This window comes from Pleurotus ostreatus (assembly GCF_014466165.1).
Source record: "Pleurotus ostreatus strain PC9 chromosome Unknown scaffold_9, whole genome shotgun sequence".
In the NCBI taxonomy this organism is placed as follows: Eukaryota; Fungi; Basidiomycota; class Agaricomycetes; order Agaricales; family Pleurotaceae; genus Pleurotus; species Pleurotus ostreatus.
Window position 1 is genome coordinate 522,734 of NW_023503164.1, and position 20,833 is coordinate 543,566.

At 50.0% G+C, this 20,833-nt stretch overlaps 5 protein-coding genes across 5 annotated transcripts; 4 read left to right on the top strand and 1 right to left on the bottom strand.

Moving 5' to 3' along the window:
• Window positions 1-4,021: 4,021 nt before the first annotated feature.
• On the top strand, window positions 4,022-4,906 carry PC9H_011372 (uncharacterized protein; the record flags this gene model as incomplete). Its single annotated transcript, XM_036780857.1, has 1 exon — window positions 4,022-4,906. One exon carries the CDS (start codon window positions 4,022-4,024, stop codon window positions 4,904-4,906), a length of 885 nt encoding a protein of 294 aa, XP_036626712.1.
• A 4,947-nt stretch (window positions 4,907-9,853) lies between these two features.
• Window positions 9,854-12,261, bottom strand: PC9H_011373 (uncharacterized protein; the record flags this gene model as incomplete). Its single annotated transcript, XM_036780858.1, has 14 exons — window positions 9,854-10,320; window positions 10,373-10,386; window positions 10,440-10,510; window positions 10,570-10,601; window positions 10,659-10,730; window positions 10,789-10,925; window positions 10,976-11,305; window positions 11,365-11,374; window positions 11,439-11,697; window positions 11,754-11,771; window positions 11,828-11,888; window positions 11,945-11,955; window positions 12,021-12,040; window positions 12,096-12,261. The coding sequence occupies 14 exons, from the start codon at window positions 12,259-12,261 to the stop codon at window positions 9,854-9,856; spliced, it is 1,668 nt and encodes a 555-aa protein (XP_036626713.1).
• A 2,582-nt stretch (window positions 12,262-14,843) lies between these two features.
• Window positions 14,844-16,295, top strand: PC9H_011374 (uncharacterized protein; the record flags this gene model as incomplete). The annotated part of the gene is made up of 9 exons (XM_036780859.1): window positions 14,844-14,874; window positions 14,930-14,985; window positions 15,049-15,216; window positions 15,269-15,276; window positions 15,339-15,354; window positions 15,407-15,555; window positions 15,607-16,048; window positions 16,110-16,211; window positions 16,263-16,295. The coding sequence occupies 9 exons, from the start codon at window positions 14,844-14,846 to the stop codon at window positions 16,293-16,295; spliced, it is 1,005 nt and encodes a 334-aa protein (XP_036626714.1).
• A 1,424-nt stretch (window positions 16,296-17,719) lies between these two features.
• On the top strand, window positions 17,720-18,377 carry PC9H_011375 (uncharacterized protein; the record flags this gene model as incomplete). Its single annotated transcript, XM_036780860.1, has 6 exons — window positions 17,720-17,732; window positions 17,785-17,880; window positions 17,933-17,959; window positions 18,016-18,056; window positions 18,115-18,143; window positions 18,194-18,377. The coding sequence occupies 6 exons, from the start codon at window positions 17,720-17,722 to the stop codon at window positions 18,375-18,377; spliced, it is 390 nt and encodes a 129-aa protein (XP_036626715.1).
• Window positions 18,378-18,952: 575 nt separating this feature from the next.
• PC9H_011376 (uncharacterized protein) lies at window positions 18,953-20,435 on the top strand (the record flags this gene model as incomplete). Its single annotated transcript, XM_036780861.1, has 14 exons — window positions 18,953-19,018; window positions 19,079-19,088; window positions 19,154-19,173; window positions 19,226-19,258; window positions 19,316-19,417; window positions 19,472-19,502; window positions 19,564-19,596; window positions 19,646-19,722; window positions 19,785-19,839; window positions 19,897-20,004; window positions 20,066-20,161; window positions 20,215-20,241; window positions 20,298-20,338; window positions 20,403-20,435. The coding sequence occupies 14 exons, from the start codon at window positions 18,953-18,955 to the stop codon at window positions 20,433-20,435; spliced, it is 732 nt and encodes a 243-aa protein (XP_036626716.1).
• Window positions 20,436-20,833: the final 398 nt, after the last annotated feature.

Consider the following 20,833-nt stretch of genomic DNA (forward strand, 5'->3'; position numbering starts at 1 on the left):
TTGGGGTAATGAACACAGCACTGCTACGGAGACGATCCCGTGTGCCAGAAATATCCATTGAGCACGGAATGGTAACACACGCCGGCGACATGAAGTACCGTTTGGTTGTGTTGCAATGGTGCCTGCCATACCCCGTCCACCCTTTGGACGCATTGCGGGCGCACCACGATGTTTGGAGATTAGTTACACAACTCTGTTACATCTACCGTGGACAGCCCCCTTGCAGTGCGGCGTTGGCAACACGCCGTGAGGCAACCCCGTGCTGTCTTAGGGGTGCCCAATATGTGAAAGTCAGTGTCTGCTCTCGGTACCCGGAGAGCGTGTTCGTCGCAAGAGATCAATCCGGGGCCTTGACTAAAATCGCAGCTTCCGCCATGTACTTCCAGACTGCAGGCGTGAATCCCCATAGGAAGGTCCTAGCTACAATGGGTCTAGGCAAGCGACCCCTAACCGGTGACCTCCTATGCACCACGCTCAATCGATGACCCAGGCTAAAACGCAATCCTGTCGAAGAAAACAAGCAGAGACAACCTTTTAAAGTAAAGAAACAATTATAAATTGGCGATACCGCTGCCGAGAACAACTCACATGCTGATTTCCAGCGATTCTATGTTGTCTTCTTTCCAAGTTCCACATCGATCGTGCTAAATAGAAGTACTTCGGTGGACGATCGTGTTACGATCCGGAAGCCGCAGCTGGACGTATTGGATCGAGCATCCCTTCTTGTAGTGCTGGGCATGTGCTGAGGGACACAGTCGAGGAGCACACGGGACTGTATACGATGAAGCGGGCGACAGGGTAGAAGCAGAGCAATCAGTTAACGGCAATACATTGAATTGCTCGCTCAACATCCCGATCACCTTTCCAACATTTCGACCCCCGTGGCTCGGTGCGAACCTAACGAAACTAACCTTCCGGTGACTGATCGACTGTTCACTTTTAGACATCCTGAGCACCCCGAACTATAAAGCGTCTCCACAGAGGTCAGCTGCGGATGGTCCATAAGACATATGATCACGACAGAGATACTGACCCATGTTCCGTTGAATGGTGAGAGAGGGGAAGATCCCGTTAACGAGACTTCGGAGGCACAACAGATCGTAGTCCTTTGGTGAGAGTGTGGCGTGGAGCAGGGACTTGCCTGTGGTAATAAAAGAAGCCCGGAGAGACTAGCCTCACTCTAAACTATGCCCGGTGCTTACAGGGCTCCCGCTCGGAACCATCTCGTAAAGATTGCCCTCGCAGTCTGTATATCCAGAATAGAGCCCCTCAGGTGGCTTCTCTTGGTAGCAAGTCAACATGGCAAACAAGGTGATATACTACTTCCACCGCCTGATATGATTGAGATTGCATTAGGATTGGTCAGGGGGCTCGGAGGCAGAGGGCATACCGAATCCAAGTGGATATACTCTCAGAGTGCGCAGCATCTATCAATCACGAAGGAGGGTCATGGTACTCACCGGCTATATGTGACTGTTAGCACCGTGGGTGCCTCCCTAGCGTTCTGGTAGCTGGTGTAGTCGATGGGCGAAAATTGGTATGAATAGGGGATCACAAAGCCTAGAGAGCATTCGTTATGAGTTACGTACCTGCTGTTGCAATAGATGAAATATGGCTTCTAGCCGGGACTGTTGCTTTCGCGCTGCTAGGAGAGGGACTGCAAGCTTAACATGATCATGATCAGAGTTGCCTTACCGGGCAAGCATCCATCGTACACGGTGTTATACCGATGCGAAGAGAACCGCCAGGAGGTAGCAGGCATGCTGAGTGATCAGCCTAGACTTTATTGCGATCCCTCTCACTTGGCTCGAGTTGATAAGGTACGCACATGAAGAACCGCGGGGAGTTAATGCCAAGCACCGGAGGAGATGAAGCCAGCGATCACCACCAGGCTTAGCCTTACACGCTTTACTTGCTCTGGGAAGGGTCATTAGCTATAAGGTATAGAGTCCCATGCCGTCCCAATCAATACTTGTTCAAATGACCATTGACTCCATAGGAACAATGAATGAGCCTTGTGAAGTCCTGGTAAAGCAGGAACTATCGACATGGGCTTCAAATCGTCTCTGAAAACGAACGTTTGTGCTCGGGACGCATAGGATAGATAGGCTAACCCTGTCATCGGAGTATATGGCGTGCTAGACTCACCTTAGTATCGTCTTTGTGAGTTCTTCTTCATCGCTTCATCCTCGATCTTCGAAGCTCGGAGCGCCAAGCACGTCGGGGCCAAGGAAGCTATTTGTAGACATGAATGGCGATAAAGAGCCTGGAATGGTAACTTGAGAGGGGAGCGTTCAAAAATACTATCAGTTAATGTCGTTTTCATGGCTTGGCATGGAAGTGAGCTGATATCGGTTTGGAGTGCAGTTGTGAGTGGGGAGATGGGGAGAGAAGCACAAGAATGCATGTGCAAGGGTTATACGAATTCATAGCACACCAGTCACGCGTAGTATGGTTGGGCGACACGGAGGCTATAGCAACCGTGGATTGGGAACTACCATTTCCCTCCCCTCCCGAAGCACTGAAATCACTCGCGTGTTGATGGAAGATAGCTCGCAATGTTATATGGATAATTATAACCAGAAACATTGACAGTTATTGGGAAGTGCCTAAAGAAAGACAGGAACCCGTGGTGGGTATCGGAGAGCCGAGCAGCGCGGGTTGCGAGCCAATCCTCCCCCGTCCGTCGTAAAAGCAGAACCAGGACGATCATGTTTGTGAGACGAATCGAAGACATCGGCGGCAACAAGCTATCGTCTCTTGACTGATGTTAAACAAGAAGGTACCTGAAAGAAGATTGGACGCCGGAATGTTTGCACCGATAAGGGGCTCTAGCACGCACGACAAGAAAGAATATGAGAAGCCCACGTCCTTCAGAGTCGTGCCGAGGGCGAGCAAGCACCCCCAAAGGTAGGTTGCGACGCCGCGGCGGACATCCATAAGCTTCGCGACTCTTTGACCAGCGACGAGAGAAGACACGGGTTGGGTAGAATTTCATTTCGAAGGAGAATTCTGGCCTAGGTTTCCTGTAGCTTGTCCGTCGAGCAATGTACAGAGGTCGGAGGGAGAAGGCAAAGAGACAGGAGATCTAGGTGGGTAGGCCTGGCGTCGAAGTGCTTTAGCGCTATGTATATGTGATGGAGAACCGTCGTGCTGTTTAAGCGTACGCGTTAGCGTGGCCCCACCTGGCCCATTGGTCGGACGAAAGGAAGAGTCCACGCTTGATAGACGGCTGGGATGCAGACCACATCACGCCTCCTGGCCAGGCTAGCGTTGAAGAGATAACCCAGCGACATCAGACCCAGATGCCCTTGTTCTGCGGGGGCAATCCGCTGGTGGCGCCACGGACACCTACAAGCCCAGTGGGACAATCAAGCCACCAAGTGATAAGCGCCCAAGGTACACAGAGGGATTTTGGCCTCTGAAAAGGCAAGTGTCCGGGCCACCTCGCCTGGCACGTTGCCTCCGACGATGGCGCACAATAGGACACTACGACTGCAGTCCCGCAGTGGAGTACTGGATGAGCACCGGATATGTTCTGGATTCTGGCAACAAAGACATATAGGCTGAGAAAACGAGCAGACAATGGCTGGGGTGGCAGTTACCCTTAAGTGCAAGATCAAGCTGGCAAGATGGCGGACAGGCGATTGTTCCATTTGTCCGCTTCCAGTTTATCGCGTTTCCCTGCCATGCCGCAGAGCTGAGCTGCCGTAAGAAACCGAATCAACAGGCTGTGAGTTCGGCCGGGCCACAACAAACCACAACGAACCAAATAAGTCAATCACGGACCAAATAAGGCCGCAAACAAAGGGATGAATGAAGTGTGACCCGAGCCATCCCATTTTCGCTTTTTAACCTCTCTCCTCCATCCACTACAAAATGCATCCCACTTGCTAACACTCGTCCCCATCGCCAGAGCCCGTCTGCTCGTCGCTGTCGTCGTCGTCGCCGAACACTCCTGCTCGCCGTCGACCTTGTTCTCCACCATCTTATCTCTCGTCTGTCTCAGGAACACAGACCAATGTCTCCCCGCCCAATTCTCAAGCGCACTCCCTCAGCCGCTATCCACCATGACCACCACGCTGTCCACTTCCCGCCCTCGCCCTCGCTGACACGCACATTCGAGGCGCATTGCCCGTCGACGTACGACCGCTCTCCCATCGTTGTCCTCCCCAATTCCTGTGCACTGCCGGAGCGCGGTTGCCCAGGTCGGACGTATGCCGCCGTAGATAGCACTACCTCAGCCTCACCCCCACGGAGTCGACAATATGCGGGACCCTCATCCCCCGCACGCACGCCCATGTACGCTCCCAAAGACCTCCACCCTCGGGCGCTCTCCCGCCAGCATGACCTCCGGGACCGAGATAGCAGTTGTAGTACGCCAATGGGCCCATTCTCCATGCCTCCACCTCTAATACCCGACCTCTCCTCTGAATCAGAAGAAAGTGATGGCTTCGTTAGCCCACCTGAACCTAACCTCTTCAGCCCTTCTTCCCCCCGCTCGTCACACAGAAGCACAAATTATAACACGAAACACACGCAGCACCCATCCTCTCCATACGATCGGTATGCTCCAACTGTTCCGTCAATACCACAGCCCTCGGCGTTCTATACTTCTCCCTCGACGCCGACTCACGCTCCACATCTTGCCCCACATCCCCATCACTCCCCCGAAGAAACGCAGGTACAAATTGCCCGTCGTCGCCGCGATCGTGAGCGCAAACGTGAACGCTCGAGAGAGCGCGATCGTGTCCGAGGTGTTCTTGTTGACGAAGACGAAGAATTCGACGCTGGCGTTTGCTCTACTCCGCGGGTCCGATCCTCGTCGTGTTACAAGACAATTACTACTGCATTCTCCGGGTTCAACATATCGGAGGCGGACAGTAGTTGCTTGGATGGCTTCTAAGGAGTAGGTCCACTGGGGGAAAGGATTCTTAGGCCGAAGATATGTGTGTACGACTGCACTTCTGAATCGGGTTCTCTAGACGCTTTCTGGATCCTATTTCGTTCTTGCCCATCTCCCCCCACGATACCTCTCGACGCAATGACTCTATCATCCTCCTAATCGACACTTTTGTGTTGTACATGACACGTTTCCCCTTCTTGCCCATGAACTTTCCTCCCTTTCCACCCTGTGCAAAAACGACTTGAATGGACCTAATTCCCTTACCCTACTATTATCCAAAAATCTTCATTTGTTCGTACCATTTTTCAGTCGATTCCTTTTTGCATCCTCTTTCCTTCCTCATCACGCAACCAATATGAAATCCTCCACACTCTCGCCGACATCCCCCATTTTTATTTTCGAGACACCAAAGCTTTTTGATGACCCACTTCACGCTGTTATTATTGCTTTCCTCCGTTCTTATTTATCCCCCGACACCCACGTATAACGCCGTCATGACCCAACATCTGTACTATCATCACTACCGCAAAGCATAGATTTTCTTGAACAAGTAGTCCCCTTGGCCTGATATTCGTTAAGATCTCAGTCGCAGATAAAGAGGTAGGCCTTCGAACAACGACAGTTCGCTTCTCGAAGAACTGCATAGCTAGCACCATATGTTCTCCTTGACAGGGCCTGAAGAAGTTTATGCCACAACACGTGTACGGCTAATCGTTGTAGGTGAGCCTCGTTCAACGTTCAGTTCGCACTGACCGCATGTTTCAAGAATGTAGAAAATTTCCTCCTCCCTTCAGTCATCACCACGAGCTTCAAGAATCACATCAACCAAATTCTACTGGGTTCCCAACTCCACGGTGGTAAAACTAGGGTAAATTTCTCGCGACTGTAGGGGATACATACTCAGCGGGCGGACTCAGGCAAAGGTCGGTCTCGGGATTCTGGTCAAGAAGATTGGACTAGCAAGATTGATTGATCGATTTGTATGTGTACCACGGCATTCAAGAGACCCGAGATTCGGGAGCCCTATGCAAGAAGAGGGCACGATTGGATGCCGAATAGGAATCTGTGGTAAGTCGGTGATTGGCCCACGCCAGCCGACGTACGAGAAGACATGCGCAAAGGCAAAGAAGTTAGCGAGATAAAACACCGACCGAACACATTGGCCGATGTCCACGAAGGAGCCTCACATAATTGATATCATATATCATTATCAATCAATATAGCAGACACGACACGCTACAGTATGCCAGCATAATTGCTTTTCTTGTTGGAATCTATCGAAATATACGAGGTGCGACTAAACGTGCCTTTCGTTGACTGGCTCGCCCCTAGCTGGCTGATACCTGCTCCATCATATGCGTCTTGCATCGTGGCCGTGGGCTTGTGGCACTTTGATCGACATATGTTCGATACACACGCACATACCGGTCCTAACGTTCTTTCGCAAATTCCATAGTTCGTTCTGCGGCTCGACCAATGGAATCCATCACGCCCTATCACGCCACGGCTGGCGAGCTATCAGCCCCAATTTGTATGTGCTGCATTGTGTGTGTGTACGTGGTTTCCCTTGGAGTCAGCGTGGGGGAACTTCGAAGACTTGAGAAGTTGGGGAGAGACGTGCTGGGGAGGTTTGACGCTCGATGGGCATATGGCTTGCGCGGTTTGACAGGCTCGCTTCGGCGTACATGGGTATGATGGTAAGTATATCGCCCGAAAGATGTCCAGCTGGTTCGCACTGATTGTATCTACCTCCAGCGAAGTAGCTACTGGAAAGTCAATCGGTAAAGATAACAACAGTGGCGTCCCATGTTCTTCATCGGCGCCATATCATACAGTCATGGCGTTGATGGCCATTATGTTGCTCCTCTGATCATAACCTTGGATAACATGTTCTAGGTCCTACATTCCACGGCCTGATCGCTCTCAGTCCCAAGCAGTTTGTGCTATTGGTTCAAGACCCAAGGCGCCCAGGCACTTAGGAAAACATACGCGCCCGCCTTCGCACGGTGCATCTAGGAATCAACGGTGTACATAATGCCAGTGGCGTGCCGGTGTTCTTTAGTGTGCTAGACGATTCTCTCGTCTAAAGCTGTCCTACTGTAGGCAATAAACCGCTCTCATCCATCCTACAATAGCTCCGAATTCTCAGCTCCCGGCAGGATGCTAATACCGTATCATCAAGACATCAAGAATAACCATCTCGTTCGCAGCGCTAGCAGTGCGTTCCGTTCCATTCTGATTTAACATGGAGGAATGTTGTTATACATATTTTTGTTTGTATTATTGTGACAGCGTCTATCAACGCGAGGTCAACCCGCGTAATGCATGTACATACGCTCAACTCCACCGCCTTGTTCAGCCGGTATCACAGGTGTTCAGCATGAATTTCCATCTAATTTCCAGTGTCTGTGTCAAGCCGCCTCGAGGCAGTGTGGAGCGACCGTCAGGCATGCTGTTCAGCGACCAAATAAAATATTACGAATGTCGGACGCTCGGAGACCAAGTCCGGACTGGCTGGCGGCTCGTGGCTCGTATCCTCAGCGCACGTTCATGTTTTGATGGACACCGATGATAGGGGACGTTGGTATGGCACCGCGGCGGAGGTAGACATCGTGGCTGATGGACGTTTATCATGTACCCCTGAACCATATGTCAGGAGCCCCTATATCTGTGGTTGCAGTCTACAACGTTCCGCAACGAAGCCAATCAACTCGCAATCTAATCATCATGGCCTAAAGCACTGGGAGCTACAGGTCCACGCTTGGCCAACGTTGCAAACGGTCACGGAATCATGTTCAACTTTTTCCTTCGTGAGGTTTCTATAACGAAGGTACAGAACTGCAGGTGTACTAATTCGCTGGGATATACAGCTGGCGCTCCGGGCCTTCACTTCCGCCTACAGCTCAGTCACTCGTCACTCGAAGACTACTCAGATGATCAAGAAGCGCGCGGGTAAGAGACTGTGAAGGTTTACCACGAAGTCACAACACCTTTCTTATGGCGCGTGCCACCGGGCGGCGCGTGCTATATTGTTGGGGTCATTGTCGCCACACAGGCTGGCTGGAGACGAATTGGAGCCACAGGCTCAGTGGCCAGTAGTTGAGTAGGGGGCCTGACTTTGACTCCGATCCGCTGAGTTGGCCTAGCGCAAAGGGCACACGTTCCTAGCTTGATAATGTTTGCTTGATCTCCAGACTTCCCCGTGTGGGGAAAGCTCCCCCAGAGAGATCGACTTTCTCGACAGATAGCACATTTTCTACTGTAAGTAGACAAGCGGATCGACGATGGGTGTACTAATCGCGACATTAACGGTCGCGGACTGCTAAAAAGCATCCCTCATGACATGACCCACGCTGCCTAAACGACCGAGGTAATATAGAGATTAGATAGGCCATGATTCCAAGCATGAAGATTCTGACCGGGAACTATCGGGCTTTCAAAGTACAAGGAAGGCTGGATGATATTAATGACGTCGGTGGCAGCCTAATCCTCATCTCAGAAGATAACGAACAAGCCCAACGGCGGAGAAATAAGATATCAACGCGCGGGCGGATTGTATTCAGAAAATATGCGATAGACCTTTGAATTATTCTTTGAGCAGTTCTTTGAGTTGCAGTTCCCGGTCCTGGTTTCCCGCAGGGTTGCCATCCTTCCCCCCCTGACGTGACCTCAAAAGCAGGCAGAATATATCAGGTGCATAAAGTGTCGGTGCGTACTCCGACCTTGTTCGTTCCAACGAGTCGGACAGAACAAAGCTAGGTCACTACGCCATTCGCATGTCGGTCTTCCGGAGAAAGATCAAGGAGAAGATAGGAACAAGCTAAACCCAGAGCTGGATTCAACGGATGGCCAGGTGATCACGGTGAAAGCTTGCACCTTCCACAGCTCGGAGCAGCCAGATACCTGGTATACCACGAGGTTGGGAAGCCAGAGATAGCGGCGAATTATTCGTTGCCACCCTAGAGCAGTACAGTGCGGGCGCGTCCTTAGCATAGACGGGCGTTTCGCGGGATTTTGAAAGTAGCACTCCACCATGTCACTTAGCTCGCAAACTACTGTGACTGTACGCGGTTAACACTTCGGCGACACGTACCGGATATACACCCTTCCATTCCTACGGCGGGTCCTATTTTAGTATCCCCTAGAGCTCGTCATTGGTCAACAGGTGGTCCAACGATGCGTCGGGTGTCATGGAGAACGGATCCCATCCCATTCCCATCCCATCTGCAAGGGCCATCGATAGTGTCGGGCTCCCATTGTAACGGACCTTTCGTCATTTCGCCTTTTGATACGTCGACCGAGGCGTATGCTTTTGCTTTTGTCGCCTACACCATACGGAACTTGACCGGAGCGTTTGAGAACAAAAACTCGGAACGGAAGAGTTGGGGCGCCACGTTCCACTGCGATCAGGGGCAAAAGTACGGCTAAAATAGGCCGGTTCAGCTCTCACGACGACCGGTTCGTCTGTCTTGTTTGTCGGATTTGAATGAGGTCCGTTTGCCAGATCAAGTGGATAGATGAAGCTGATTGTGAGCAACTATGGTGAGGCTTTGAGGGCATGAAGCTAAAACAATGATATAATCGTCGTCACTTCGGAGAACTTTAAATCTTAGAACGACCATTATGCTTAGCGGAGCCTATGAAGATATGTCATGCTCATGAGATGGGTGAGTCTCAAGATCTGCGAGCTTTCAGCATTCCCGTAGCTAGTTTAAAACTTCAGCCTTTGCGCCCCTCTTCTGATAGAATGTGGACCCTGAATTGATCCCGACAAACGCCTTCAATACTAACTGCCAATTATGGAGATTACAAGTTTACATAAGCCGCTGAGTAACGTGGAAATTGTGAGAGGCGGCATGAATCAAGAAATAAACAATTCCATCTTTCGATATCTCTTTAGCACAACGAACAAAGTATTTATTCAACACATATGTACAACAGAACATATCAGTCTCCAGACGCACTTCCGTTTGTCATGGCATGGATACCCCATGATATACCAACACCAAAGATAACCCAACCAATTACAACCACCGAAAACGCGGCCGAGGGCAGTAGAACACCAACAATATAAGGACGACCAGGGTTGGGCGACTTTAATATCCTCTCCTTCTCCTTTGCTGTCAATTCACCACCATCTTCCTTCGTTTTTCTGTCTAAGCCAACTCTGGCTGCCAACCTGTTGATTTCCTGAGTGAGTTTCCTCGGGGCTACCTGTGAGAGTCTAGCGCCAGGGAGCATCTTTTGGCCGAAGGGTAGGTAGGTTAGCGAGAGCAGGGTAGCTGACACGAAGAAACAGATGAAAGCATAAGCGAGCCAGAGCGATATAGTGGGATCAAGCGAGTTGTTTGCTTTGTCCTGGAGTCGACCAGCTGCAGTAGTGATGATCACAATGGAACCTTGCACCGCGGACTCTGTAACCCACGTTAAACAAATTGTCGATGGGGTGGACTCTAATTGACGTACTCTTAATGGCGAATCTAGCGGGTACATCGCTTAATGTTTAATATTGAAGCGAAGATGTAGAACTCACGCGGTAGCAAAGAGAGCCGGGTCGGGTATGACGTTGCGAATGATTTCGACTTGTGGTGCTGGAGTAACACACTGTTGGGTATTTCATCAATCTGTTAAACTAGACATTCAAACGACGGGTGGTGGCTGACCTGAGCCAAAGCATAGAAAATATAAGCGGCAACTAGTGAGTTGAAGATCTATATCAGTGAACACTAGGATATAGGCTTCGACCGCGTACCGAAGGTAGGCACCGCGTGGGAGAACTTGAGCAAAAGCATAGAGATCAGGAACGTAGTCCCAGATAGGAACACTGTTAATGATTCTCAGTGTCAGTAGCTCAATGCTACGTAGGAAGACATTGTTCTTACAGAACGTGACCCGATTTCCGTAGAAATCAATGAATATTCCAAGGAACGGTGTCAAACAAGCTGGAAGCAGCAGGTAGAAGTTCGAGACCCATCCACCGATAACAGCTCCCTTCCTGAGTCTCTGTTGGGCGAATTGACTGTTTTGCGTAAGAATACGTCATATAGTATATGTGACGCCAACACGTACGTCGAAATTCCGACGAAGGACTGGACACCAGCATTCTCGAAGACCGTGAAAAGCACAATGATCCAGAAAGTGATGGGGAACTGTGTAACCGCTTTGAGAGAGAACGTGCCGGCCTTCGTAGCCCCCAAATGTCGCTTTCCGGTAGTGTAATCGGTAATATCATACCGGGTGCGGAGGTATCGGTCGAGGAAGAACACGGCAACAGAGCACAAAACAGAAAACAAACTGATGATCGAACTGACCCACAACGCCCATGCGTACGTCCCCGTATTGGCCGAAATAACGTTTGCTGTGGACGAGCCCGTGAATTGTGCAAGATTTGCAACAGACCTACACGAGTCGAACAATGAGCCGAGAGTAAGTGAAGGGAAGTTTGAAATTTGCATTACCAGATGGCACCTACACCGCGAGGTCAGCCTCGATCAGAAGGTAACAGCGGGAGAAAGAACTGCCGGTGACATACCGATGGTGAAAGCAAAGCCGCGGCCCGGAGCGAAATACGTCGAAAATATACGATGTTGCGCGTTGTCGATAGAACCGTCACCGATAGACGTCAGCACCTTTCCGACAATAAGAAGCGGGTAACTCCTCAAGGAATTCGTAGCAGATCCAGCCATGACAAGGGATCCGGCCAGGTGGAAAAGTGTAAGAATAACAGTCAGAAGTGGGCCACCCCACTTGTCAATCGAGAACCCGATTCCGACACAGAGAAACGTGTTGACCTTGAACCCATAGTATGAGTATGCCACATCACAGTCAATCATTCTGAGAAGCTCACGAGGTTCGTCACCGCGACCTATAGGAACGGACTATAAGGACGACACCCGAAAATAGATCAATCGAAGAACGTACGAGCGTCGCAAACTCCGAGTTGTTGATGTGCAGATTCTTCAAAATAGTGGTCTTGAGGGCGCTGCATTGATTGAATTTGAGTATAATGAGAATTGCCCAGAACAGTGAGAAACGAACACAATCAAACTCTGTGAATAGGGCAGAGCCGGAGGTCAGGCTATCTGGGGGAGGTAATGAGATCTTCTCCACTCACACTGGACCAATGGTTGCCGACTATGACAATTGCCCGTTAGCACGATCTAGACATAACCGGCTCGCAAACACTCACAGGCGCACATGCAGGTCAAGATGACCATAACGGCCTTCCATGCCAACGGCAATGGAGGTTTCGGGGCCAGAGAGAGATCGTTTAGCTCATCGACCTCTGAGGTTTGCTCGATTCCGGATTTCTCTTCGTAGGAGGGACTCCTGCGTTGTTCTGCGAGGGCGGACATATTTGAAAGGGAAATCCGATGGACCTGCAATCTGATAAGATTATAGGTGGGGATTTTATACCTCTGGATTATCTGATACCAACGGAAAGGTATGCGAAAACGCGGGAAGATTTCTCAGGCGAGTCTTCTCGATAAGAGCCGAATAGACATATCGAGGGCTTTACTCCCATGAAGCGCTGTGAGTTCTCATCAATCTTCTTCAACGAGGACTGCAAGTGACACACCTAAAATGCGCCCTCGTGCAAGTGTCAATTCAGCTCGGGCCAAGCCTTTTGAGAAGCGGGATGTCTGACAAACAGGGTGGATCCATATATAGTCAGGTTCTTGACTTTTTGGCCTCGGCCTATGTAGTTCAGGGTGCAACATCTACGTGCGGCGACGTGCGACACCACCGTTTTGGTTTTGACGCCCAAAGTGCAGAGGGCGGATGTGCCATCCTATAGGTGATGAGCGTCTCTGAGGGAGTGTTGAGCGTCCATCGGCTATAAGAAGAGGATTTGCCCGGTTTAACAGCTTTTCTCTATTATTGCATCGGATGGGAGGACTTACTGTAATTCCAGCTCACACCAACTGTTGTTGATCCAGGAACAAAAGCCACGGTATTCCTTGGGCTGCGTGTGGAGACGGAATGTCGGCTATGGTATTCTCGGTCGCAGCGTCGACCTCCATACTGCGTTATCGATGTTCTTCAAGTTGAAAAACGAGAGAATACGGTGGACAAACTCACACATTGCATCAATTTTGTGTAGAACTTTAGGCCTTGCAGTTATTGTTGACCGCTCGCAATTTTCGGCACTGCGACGATGAGATTGCAGCGAACGATTCAACAAGAGCCTTGCCTCCCGCTATGATTTATTTTCGACGCGACTTTTAGTGAAAAGATTCAACCAAGTTTCCTGGGTGTAAATTCACGACAAGACCAAGGGGGTTGTCGAGGAGTCAAAGTAAAGAAGGTGGACAGGGAGAACGACATGGGATCTGCGCTATCCATCCCTGCGTTGCCGTATTCGAACGTCCCACATGAACGAGCCATTGAATCGGCGAGATGAGGGGAAAGTCAAGTTGGTGAGACAGCTGTATGAACGACCAATATCTCAGATATTACACATACGGATTTTGGAGACCTCCGGGAAGATAACGCCGTCGATAGTTGCTCTAACACAAATTATCGACTCGTTTCTAGTATGCTTAACCGCCTTGCAATTGGCTAGTGGTCGTGCTAGACTCTTCGCCACTTCTGTCGGTTGCCACGAGCGGAAACGAATCAATGCTGGCGAGTTTGGACTACGGTCTGCTGACTGGGCTAGCATGAGCATGGCACATTCTTTGTGTTTATCTCCGCGGGGCCTCAATATCAATTCTTGACCTCGCAAGGCGACCAAGGCACGAAAGCTTCGCTCACAAACCAACTCTATTTGCGCGTATCCTTCATTGCAGACGAACTTAAATGTTCGTGGTTTGACGCGTGCAGGTGGGTGATGTGGACGCAATAGAGTCACTACTTCTGTCTGTATGAGGATTAGTTCGTGTTCCAGAGGGTAGCACGGATCCTATTCACTGACCCTTATGTCGGGAGTTGGTGCATCGGTGTTGGGGTGGTTCTGATGCCATAAATGAGGCTCGCGGAGAAGCACCCATCGGATCACTCAGAGTTCCGTATTGCAGGAAGCTATCAGAGACAAAATGAAGCTAGACTTGAGCTTGGTGAACTGCGCCTAACGATTCCCTCGACTTACAATCGCCTCGACCTCCCATTAGCCCTTGATCATACCGTTGGACATGAACGTCGTGGCAAAAAATGTGTGAGGTTGTAGGGACTTTTCGAGAGAGAAAAAGGTCTCGGTGCTGTTCGACTTCCCTGCCAGTGTGCCTAATGTTAGCTAGAATTTGTGGGAGTAATTACCGGGAACGAACCTCTTGGCCCTCGTCTCTCCGTCAGAATGTTATAAACGGCTGAGCCTATCATACCACGGCCTACAGTTGGTTAGCGTCGTTATCAATGCTTGTACACTCTGAAACCAGGGCCTTGTCATGTAGGTGCAGAGTCACCAACTACAGTAAGGTTAGGCGCCGGCGCTAAAGAGCAACCATACCCAACTTCCGTGTCTTTCCGGACCCCATCTTCCATTCCGTCGACACGCCTCCCGTTATGTCGCCGTTGAGGCAAGGCCTGCCGGAATCTCGTGATATGGCGACTCGGAACCCGATGCAGCATTTCTGCGGTGTATAGCGGGCGACGGGCATCCAGCAAGAAAAGGTCCAACTTTGAAATATCCTGGCCCAAGCCGCGAAATCAATACAAGCTGTCTTCAACGCTGTGATCAGTGATCGCAGCAAATGAGAGAGGTTTGCGAGCAGTAATATCCTTTCTTCTTGAACGCTGAATTGGCAATCTAGAGGCGGGTGACCTAGGTGCAGAGCTCGAATACAGCGTTCAGATGATGCGATCGCAAACACGTGAGACGCAGGATCACTTCACGGATTCCCGCCTCGAAATAGCTCAAATAGAACCCCTCTCGATTCACCATCTTGTTTCTTAACGACTTTCACTCTATCCACTTCTACCCCTTCTAACATCCATAATGGTTAAGGCTGTTGTTCTCGGTGCTGCAGGTGCGTGGTGGTGTCAGGGCGTTGGGGGATCGAGCTCATCGATGATCTGATTCAGGTGGTATTGGCCAGCCTCTGTCGCTGCTCTTGAAAGCCAACCCACTCATCACAGAGGTTCGTTCTTTCTCATGATCGGACGTTGCAATCGTGAAGTAGTGACCCGATTTTGTTGGATAGTTGGGTCTCTTCGATATCGTGAACACGCCTGGTGTCGCAGCCGATCTGTCTCATATCTCCACACCAGCCAAGGTCGTGGGCTACTTGCCACCAGACGATGGCTTGAAGAAAGTCCTGACTAACGCCGATGTCGTCGTAATTCCCGCTGGAGTCCCCCGGAAGCCAGGCGTGCGTATTTCATGTCCCTTTCTTGACGATCTGAGACTGAAAGAAGTTGTAGATGACAAGGTATGTTTTCCATGCTGACTCTGAAATGTGTTTGAGGAATTGATCGTGATGGTTACACGCAGAGATGACCTGTTCAAAGTGAGGCCAAGATTTTATCGTCTCGTGGAATTTATCGCTTACATCCGGACAGATCAACGCTGGTATCGTCCGGGATCTGGCTACCGGGATCGCCACTGCGGCACCTAAGGCTTTCATCCTCGTTATCTCCAATCCCGTCAATTCTACCGTCCCCATCGTCGCGGAAGTCCTCAAGAAGCACGGCGTTTTCGACCCGAAGAGGTTCGCTCTTCGTCAGTTTATCCTTTTATTTTTCCTGACCATCACTCGTAGACTTTTCGGTGTCACGACTCTGGATGTTGTCCGCGCCTCGACGTTCGTTGCCGAAATCCTCGGCGACCTCAGCCTTTCGAAATCAGTCGCTGTCCCCGTTGTCGGCGGCCACAGCGGTGTAACCATCGTCCCCCTCCTTTCCCAATCGTCCCACCCTCTCCCTGCGAACCTCACCACCGATCAGTACGAAGCCCTCGTCAAGCGCATCCAATTCGGTGGTGATGAGGTAGTCAAGGCGAAGGACGGCGCCGGTTCCGCCACCTTGTCAATGGCGTACGCTGGCGCTGAATTCGCGGCGAAACTCATTCGTGCTATCGGTGGCGAGAAAGGCGTCTCGGCACCCACGTTCGTCAACCTCTCCGCAGACCCATCTGGTGGTGAGGCCTTGAAGAAGGAGCTTGGCCAGGACCTGGACTATTTCTCAACCGTCGTTGAGCTCGGAGTAAGTGCCTTGCCATTTGTATATGTGTGTACGGGGATCTGATGCAATCACCTCCCAAAAGCCTGAGGGCGTCGCCAAGATCAACACCTTGGGGAGCCTCACAGATGCCGAGACAGCACTTGTCAAGGCTGCCATCCCCGAACTCGCTACCAACATTCAAACGGTACGTAACATTCAAAGTTTGATGTCTCCTGTCCTGACGTGACATGCACAGGGTGTTTCTTTCATCGCCTCGCCCAAGCTCTAAGCCTAGTTCAGTGCGCAGTTCATGTAGAAGCAGTAGAAGTTAACCGTCGTACCATTGTAATATTGTTTTCCGGATACATACCATATCCCGCTATCAGCTAAGTCGGCACGCATGCTGTACAGATGTTATATCTCATCAAGCATCAAAGCATCAATGGCGCAACGAGAATCCTCTTAGGCCCAAAGTGGCAAATCTACTTATGATCGCCATTCGCCTCCATTCCTTTTGAAAATAGCGGCCCTGGCTCTTGGGAGATATGCTACTCCTCAGGTCTCATTCCCCTCTAGCATTCTGCAACCCTCTATACTGAGTACATGAAACCGTGTGCCCCTCGACGACCCTGACGATCCCGACGAAGTAGCTAGGCGAATGAACGATACTTTCGACGCCGGGGACTTGGCGATGTTGGAGTCTTGCTTGACTACTCGGCGATTGAGCAATGTGAGTTTACAACGTGAGCAGGATGATTGAGACGCTGATCGTGCTCTGTGGATATTGGCAGGGTGTCCTTTGTACGTCTACATCTCGTCGTGTCTGTCTATTCCCGGAGAGCTAATTATCTTCGACAATTCACGCACAGATTCAGCCTTAACGCTGTTTGTGAGCATGTCATGCCATCCTATGTCGAAATGCTCTCACTAGCGTGTCGGATACAGTTCTACGATTTATGCCTCACGATTGACATGGAAGTGAGGTGTCTTCTCAAAGCTAAACGATAAACCTCTTCGTGACCGCTCACTGCATCGGCGTAGATTCGACACATATGGACAGCTAGGTTCTCAGTAGGCCTCGTCCTTTTCATCAGCTCACGATATCTGGGACTTGCGAGCTGCATTGTCAGCCTTCTACCAGTGAGTTCGGCGCGTCATAATTTGCAAAAGCTCCGACTTACATGCCGCGAAATTTTAGACCTCTAACCTTTCGTCCACCCTACATGTTTGTACGGGATCACACACTTTTTTGATTGGTATTTATCTCTGAATACGGGAGCATTGCTTAGGCATACGCGTCCTGGCTATCATCGCAGCGGAAAGTACGCCTCATTCCGACTATTTCGAACGCACAGGTTCTGATTGTATGCAGTGACACTTGCCGTACGAACGTGGGCTATCTGGGGGAGAAGTCGAATTATACTAGGCATACTGATAGCTTCTGCTATCGTGGGTCACTTTCACCTTGGAACATCACTTTTGATCTCCTACAAAGCGTCTTTAGGGTGGCCTTGTTCCTGCTGCAATAACGGTAGCGCGAGACATATCTACTAAATGTATGTCGTCGTGCGCTTTCTTCATCCGCTATTCTGTCCTAATGGTCATTGTTGGACAGCCCCTACGGCAGTATCAGAAACTATACAAAAGTTCTGCCCCGCTTTCGTTGACAGCAGCGTAGGAAACATGTGGGCTGTCCCATACTTGGTGACAATCATGTACGAACTCGGTCTGTGCTTCGTCTTCCTTATTCTTCCTGTGAGACTGACGCGTTATTTTAGTCACTACCGGCCTTTCTCTCATCAGAATCTGTTGGTGGAGGCGAAGAATACCGAATGCACACCGCCAGCATGTCCTCCAAACGCTATATATGGATGGTGTGGCATTTGTCTTGGTATAGCAATCCGTCGAACTAACTCTTGCTGATAGGCATGCTGTACTTTCTCTTTATGCTAGGTAAACCGACTAAGTTACGCGCAACTCACTCGCTTGTTTAACAATTTCCCGTGTAGGCCTCGGTGCCGTGAACACCGCATTGGTGATAAAGGCCTCGGTGAGTTAGTCTTTCAGCAACATCGTAACGCATGATTGAATATCAGATTTCCTCCTAGGCCCCGGAGCTACGGTCAACTGTCACCCAGTAATAAACCAACTGCAGCCGATACAATGATTCTCATCTTCTCCCGACAGATTGCAAACATCACTCCATAGCATCTTGGCTTCGCGCATCATCCTCCATCTCGCGAATTCCGGGCATCGTGTAAAGGAGTTGCATAGTACCGGATCGACGGTTGCCCCTGGAGGGGCCCAATTTACATCCATCTTTACGTCGCCAAGTGAGGAACTGACGACCTTCGCTGCCACAAACCGGTAGAACATTTGTAGGCCCTCGGCTTCTCATGCGGTGCATCAATAACTGATATTTGACTGATATCGCAGATTATACTTCAACCTAATCTCTATACCTTCAAATGTATTATCTGTGCTCGTTGTTTGGATTATGTATTGCTGTTTTCGAGTTGTCTCTGATCCCCTTGCACCTATTTAGCTGTTTCTAACGCCTAAATCTGCAGTAGGCACGAAGGACGACCAGAAGAAAGGAAGCGACGCACACGAGGCTACATGGTCTACGGACTATTGGTCAGCAACGCACAGGAGATTGCTGATCCGGACTGCAGAAATGAGCACTTCTCACTCCAGTATCCCACCACATGCTCAACATTTCCCGCGCTTGCTCTTGGCTTCGTGATGAACTTTACCACACCCATCCTGAAATCATGACCGAGCCCCTCGACCGCCACTCTTTGACGTGCGTCTGTCCGCGATTAGGAAGTTATCGTGCTGGGAAAGCAACCTAATCTCCCCAGTGCACGTAAGCCATGTGCTACATAATGGCACCCGAGGTAAGGAGGGCTGCTGCTCAGTTACCCTTGGTCCCGACTTCCACCTATGGACGATGCTGCTTTGGCTGCTGAGCAGCTCGCTCTCTGCATGAACGACCAACATATTAGCTTCGTATGTGGATGTCATCTTGAATTATATGTACTCCCTGACACCACTATTCGGTCCCCTTAGGCGTTATCATGTATGTCCGTACAGAGCCATCGTCAATCATCCTTCCGCTTAACACCTATTTGCTCACTTCCCCAGATGCTAGCGGGGCAATCTTTGTAAAATATCCTCTTTGGAGCGGTCGACCAAGGGCGCTGATTATTCTGACAGCTTTATGACTTTCTCCTGACTTTCCCTGATGAGGTTTGTCTCTTTCGTTGGTTTCTTTCACACGTCAGACGTTCTGATGACAGGTATCAGCTGAGCCACATGTGGAGGTTCAAGCGAGTTCGCGCTGGGAGTATCTTGTTCTTCATCGCTCGATATGGAGGATTTACGAGCGCTATCATATGTTTTCTACCGGTACGCTCTTTCTTGTGGTCATGATGCAATGTAGGAATGTTGATTGTTTCTTAGGTGGATGTAGCGCTTGGTAATGTCCGCACATGTAAGCCAACGCTACGGAAACATTATATATTGGGACAATTTAGTTTAACCTTTCTTCGAAGGCATGAGACTGATTACCATCGTCTCCTCGGACGGTAAGTGCCCTTTGCGATGCGACCGATGTTGGGTCTGATAATTCGCTAGCCGTCTTGGCCGTCCGGACCTGGGCGATCTGGGAGCGCCGGAAAAGCGTCCTATTACTTCTCTTATCCACTGCCCTTGTGAGATTATTTATCTCTGCTTCTTGAGTCCTTCTAGCCACTTACGGTAAACGCTATGAAAGGGCGCTATAGGCGCAGCCGTATTCATTCTTGAAAAAGATGCAAGTACTAGCAAAAGTAACTTCCATTTCGTCCATTCTACGCGTACTCCTCTCATCATGATTTAACACACAGTGGCTCCCGCTATATCTCCTCTCCTACCAAACTTGTGCAGCTACATCGAGAGCGATGTTACGAACTTGTGGAGCATCCCATACTTCCTCACTATCATGTACGAAACGAGTAAGAAGATCATTCCATTACGTTCTCGTATCGGCAAAGCAACTAATCCGCCGACAAACAGTAACGCTTGTACTAACACTCGCTCAAATACTTCGCTGGCGCCAACGGATACCAGCCTCCGTGCGTTCTTCTTTGTCGGATGCCTTATGGAAAGATGGTGAGTATGCCCACCTTTCATGTTATCGATCAAAACTGATTCTGGTCTCGTAGGTGTCACTTACTTCGCCTTCATGCTTGGTGAGTCCTCGTCAATATGTACTTATTTGCGCAAAATTGATCTCAAGTGGTGCCAGTCCTGTCTATCATTAATATCGGTCTCGTTTTCCAAGTCACGGTACACACTCGTTATCTCTCGCGGCTTGTGGCTGATACTGACTGCCAACTTACCGTACCCCTAGCTCCCTCAACTTCGTTCAGGGGGATCCCAGTAAGCCTCTAACACCATCATTCATACAAGCTCGGTGCTCATTAACACGAACGTTCCACGCAGACTCCAAACCTGCTTGCACAGCATGGTCGCCACGCGAATAATCTTGTCCATGGCCGGCTCCTCTTCTGGTCCAAAAAACATCGAAGATGCTAGCTGCATGACACTCACGACGCTACAACCAATACACTTCCGGTCGTCTTCAACCAGGCTTTCATACGCTTAGTGGCGGACTTAGTATATAGACAATAGAATCAAAAGCACGTAATGTATATTATTCTGTGAAACCAAAGATAATTTATTTGCTGGTCTTTGCGGTCCTATAAAGCGAAAGGATCGTTACCGACAGCCACTATCGGCCTGGCTAGATGCCTGGAACTTCACAATTAATTTTTTTTTTTT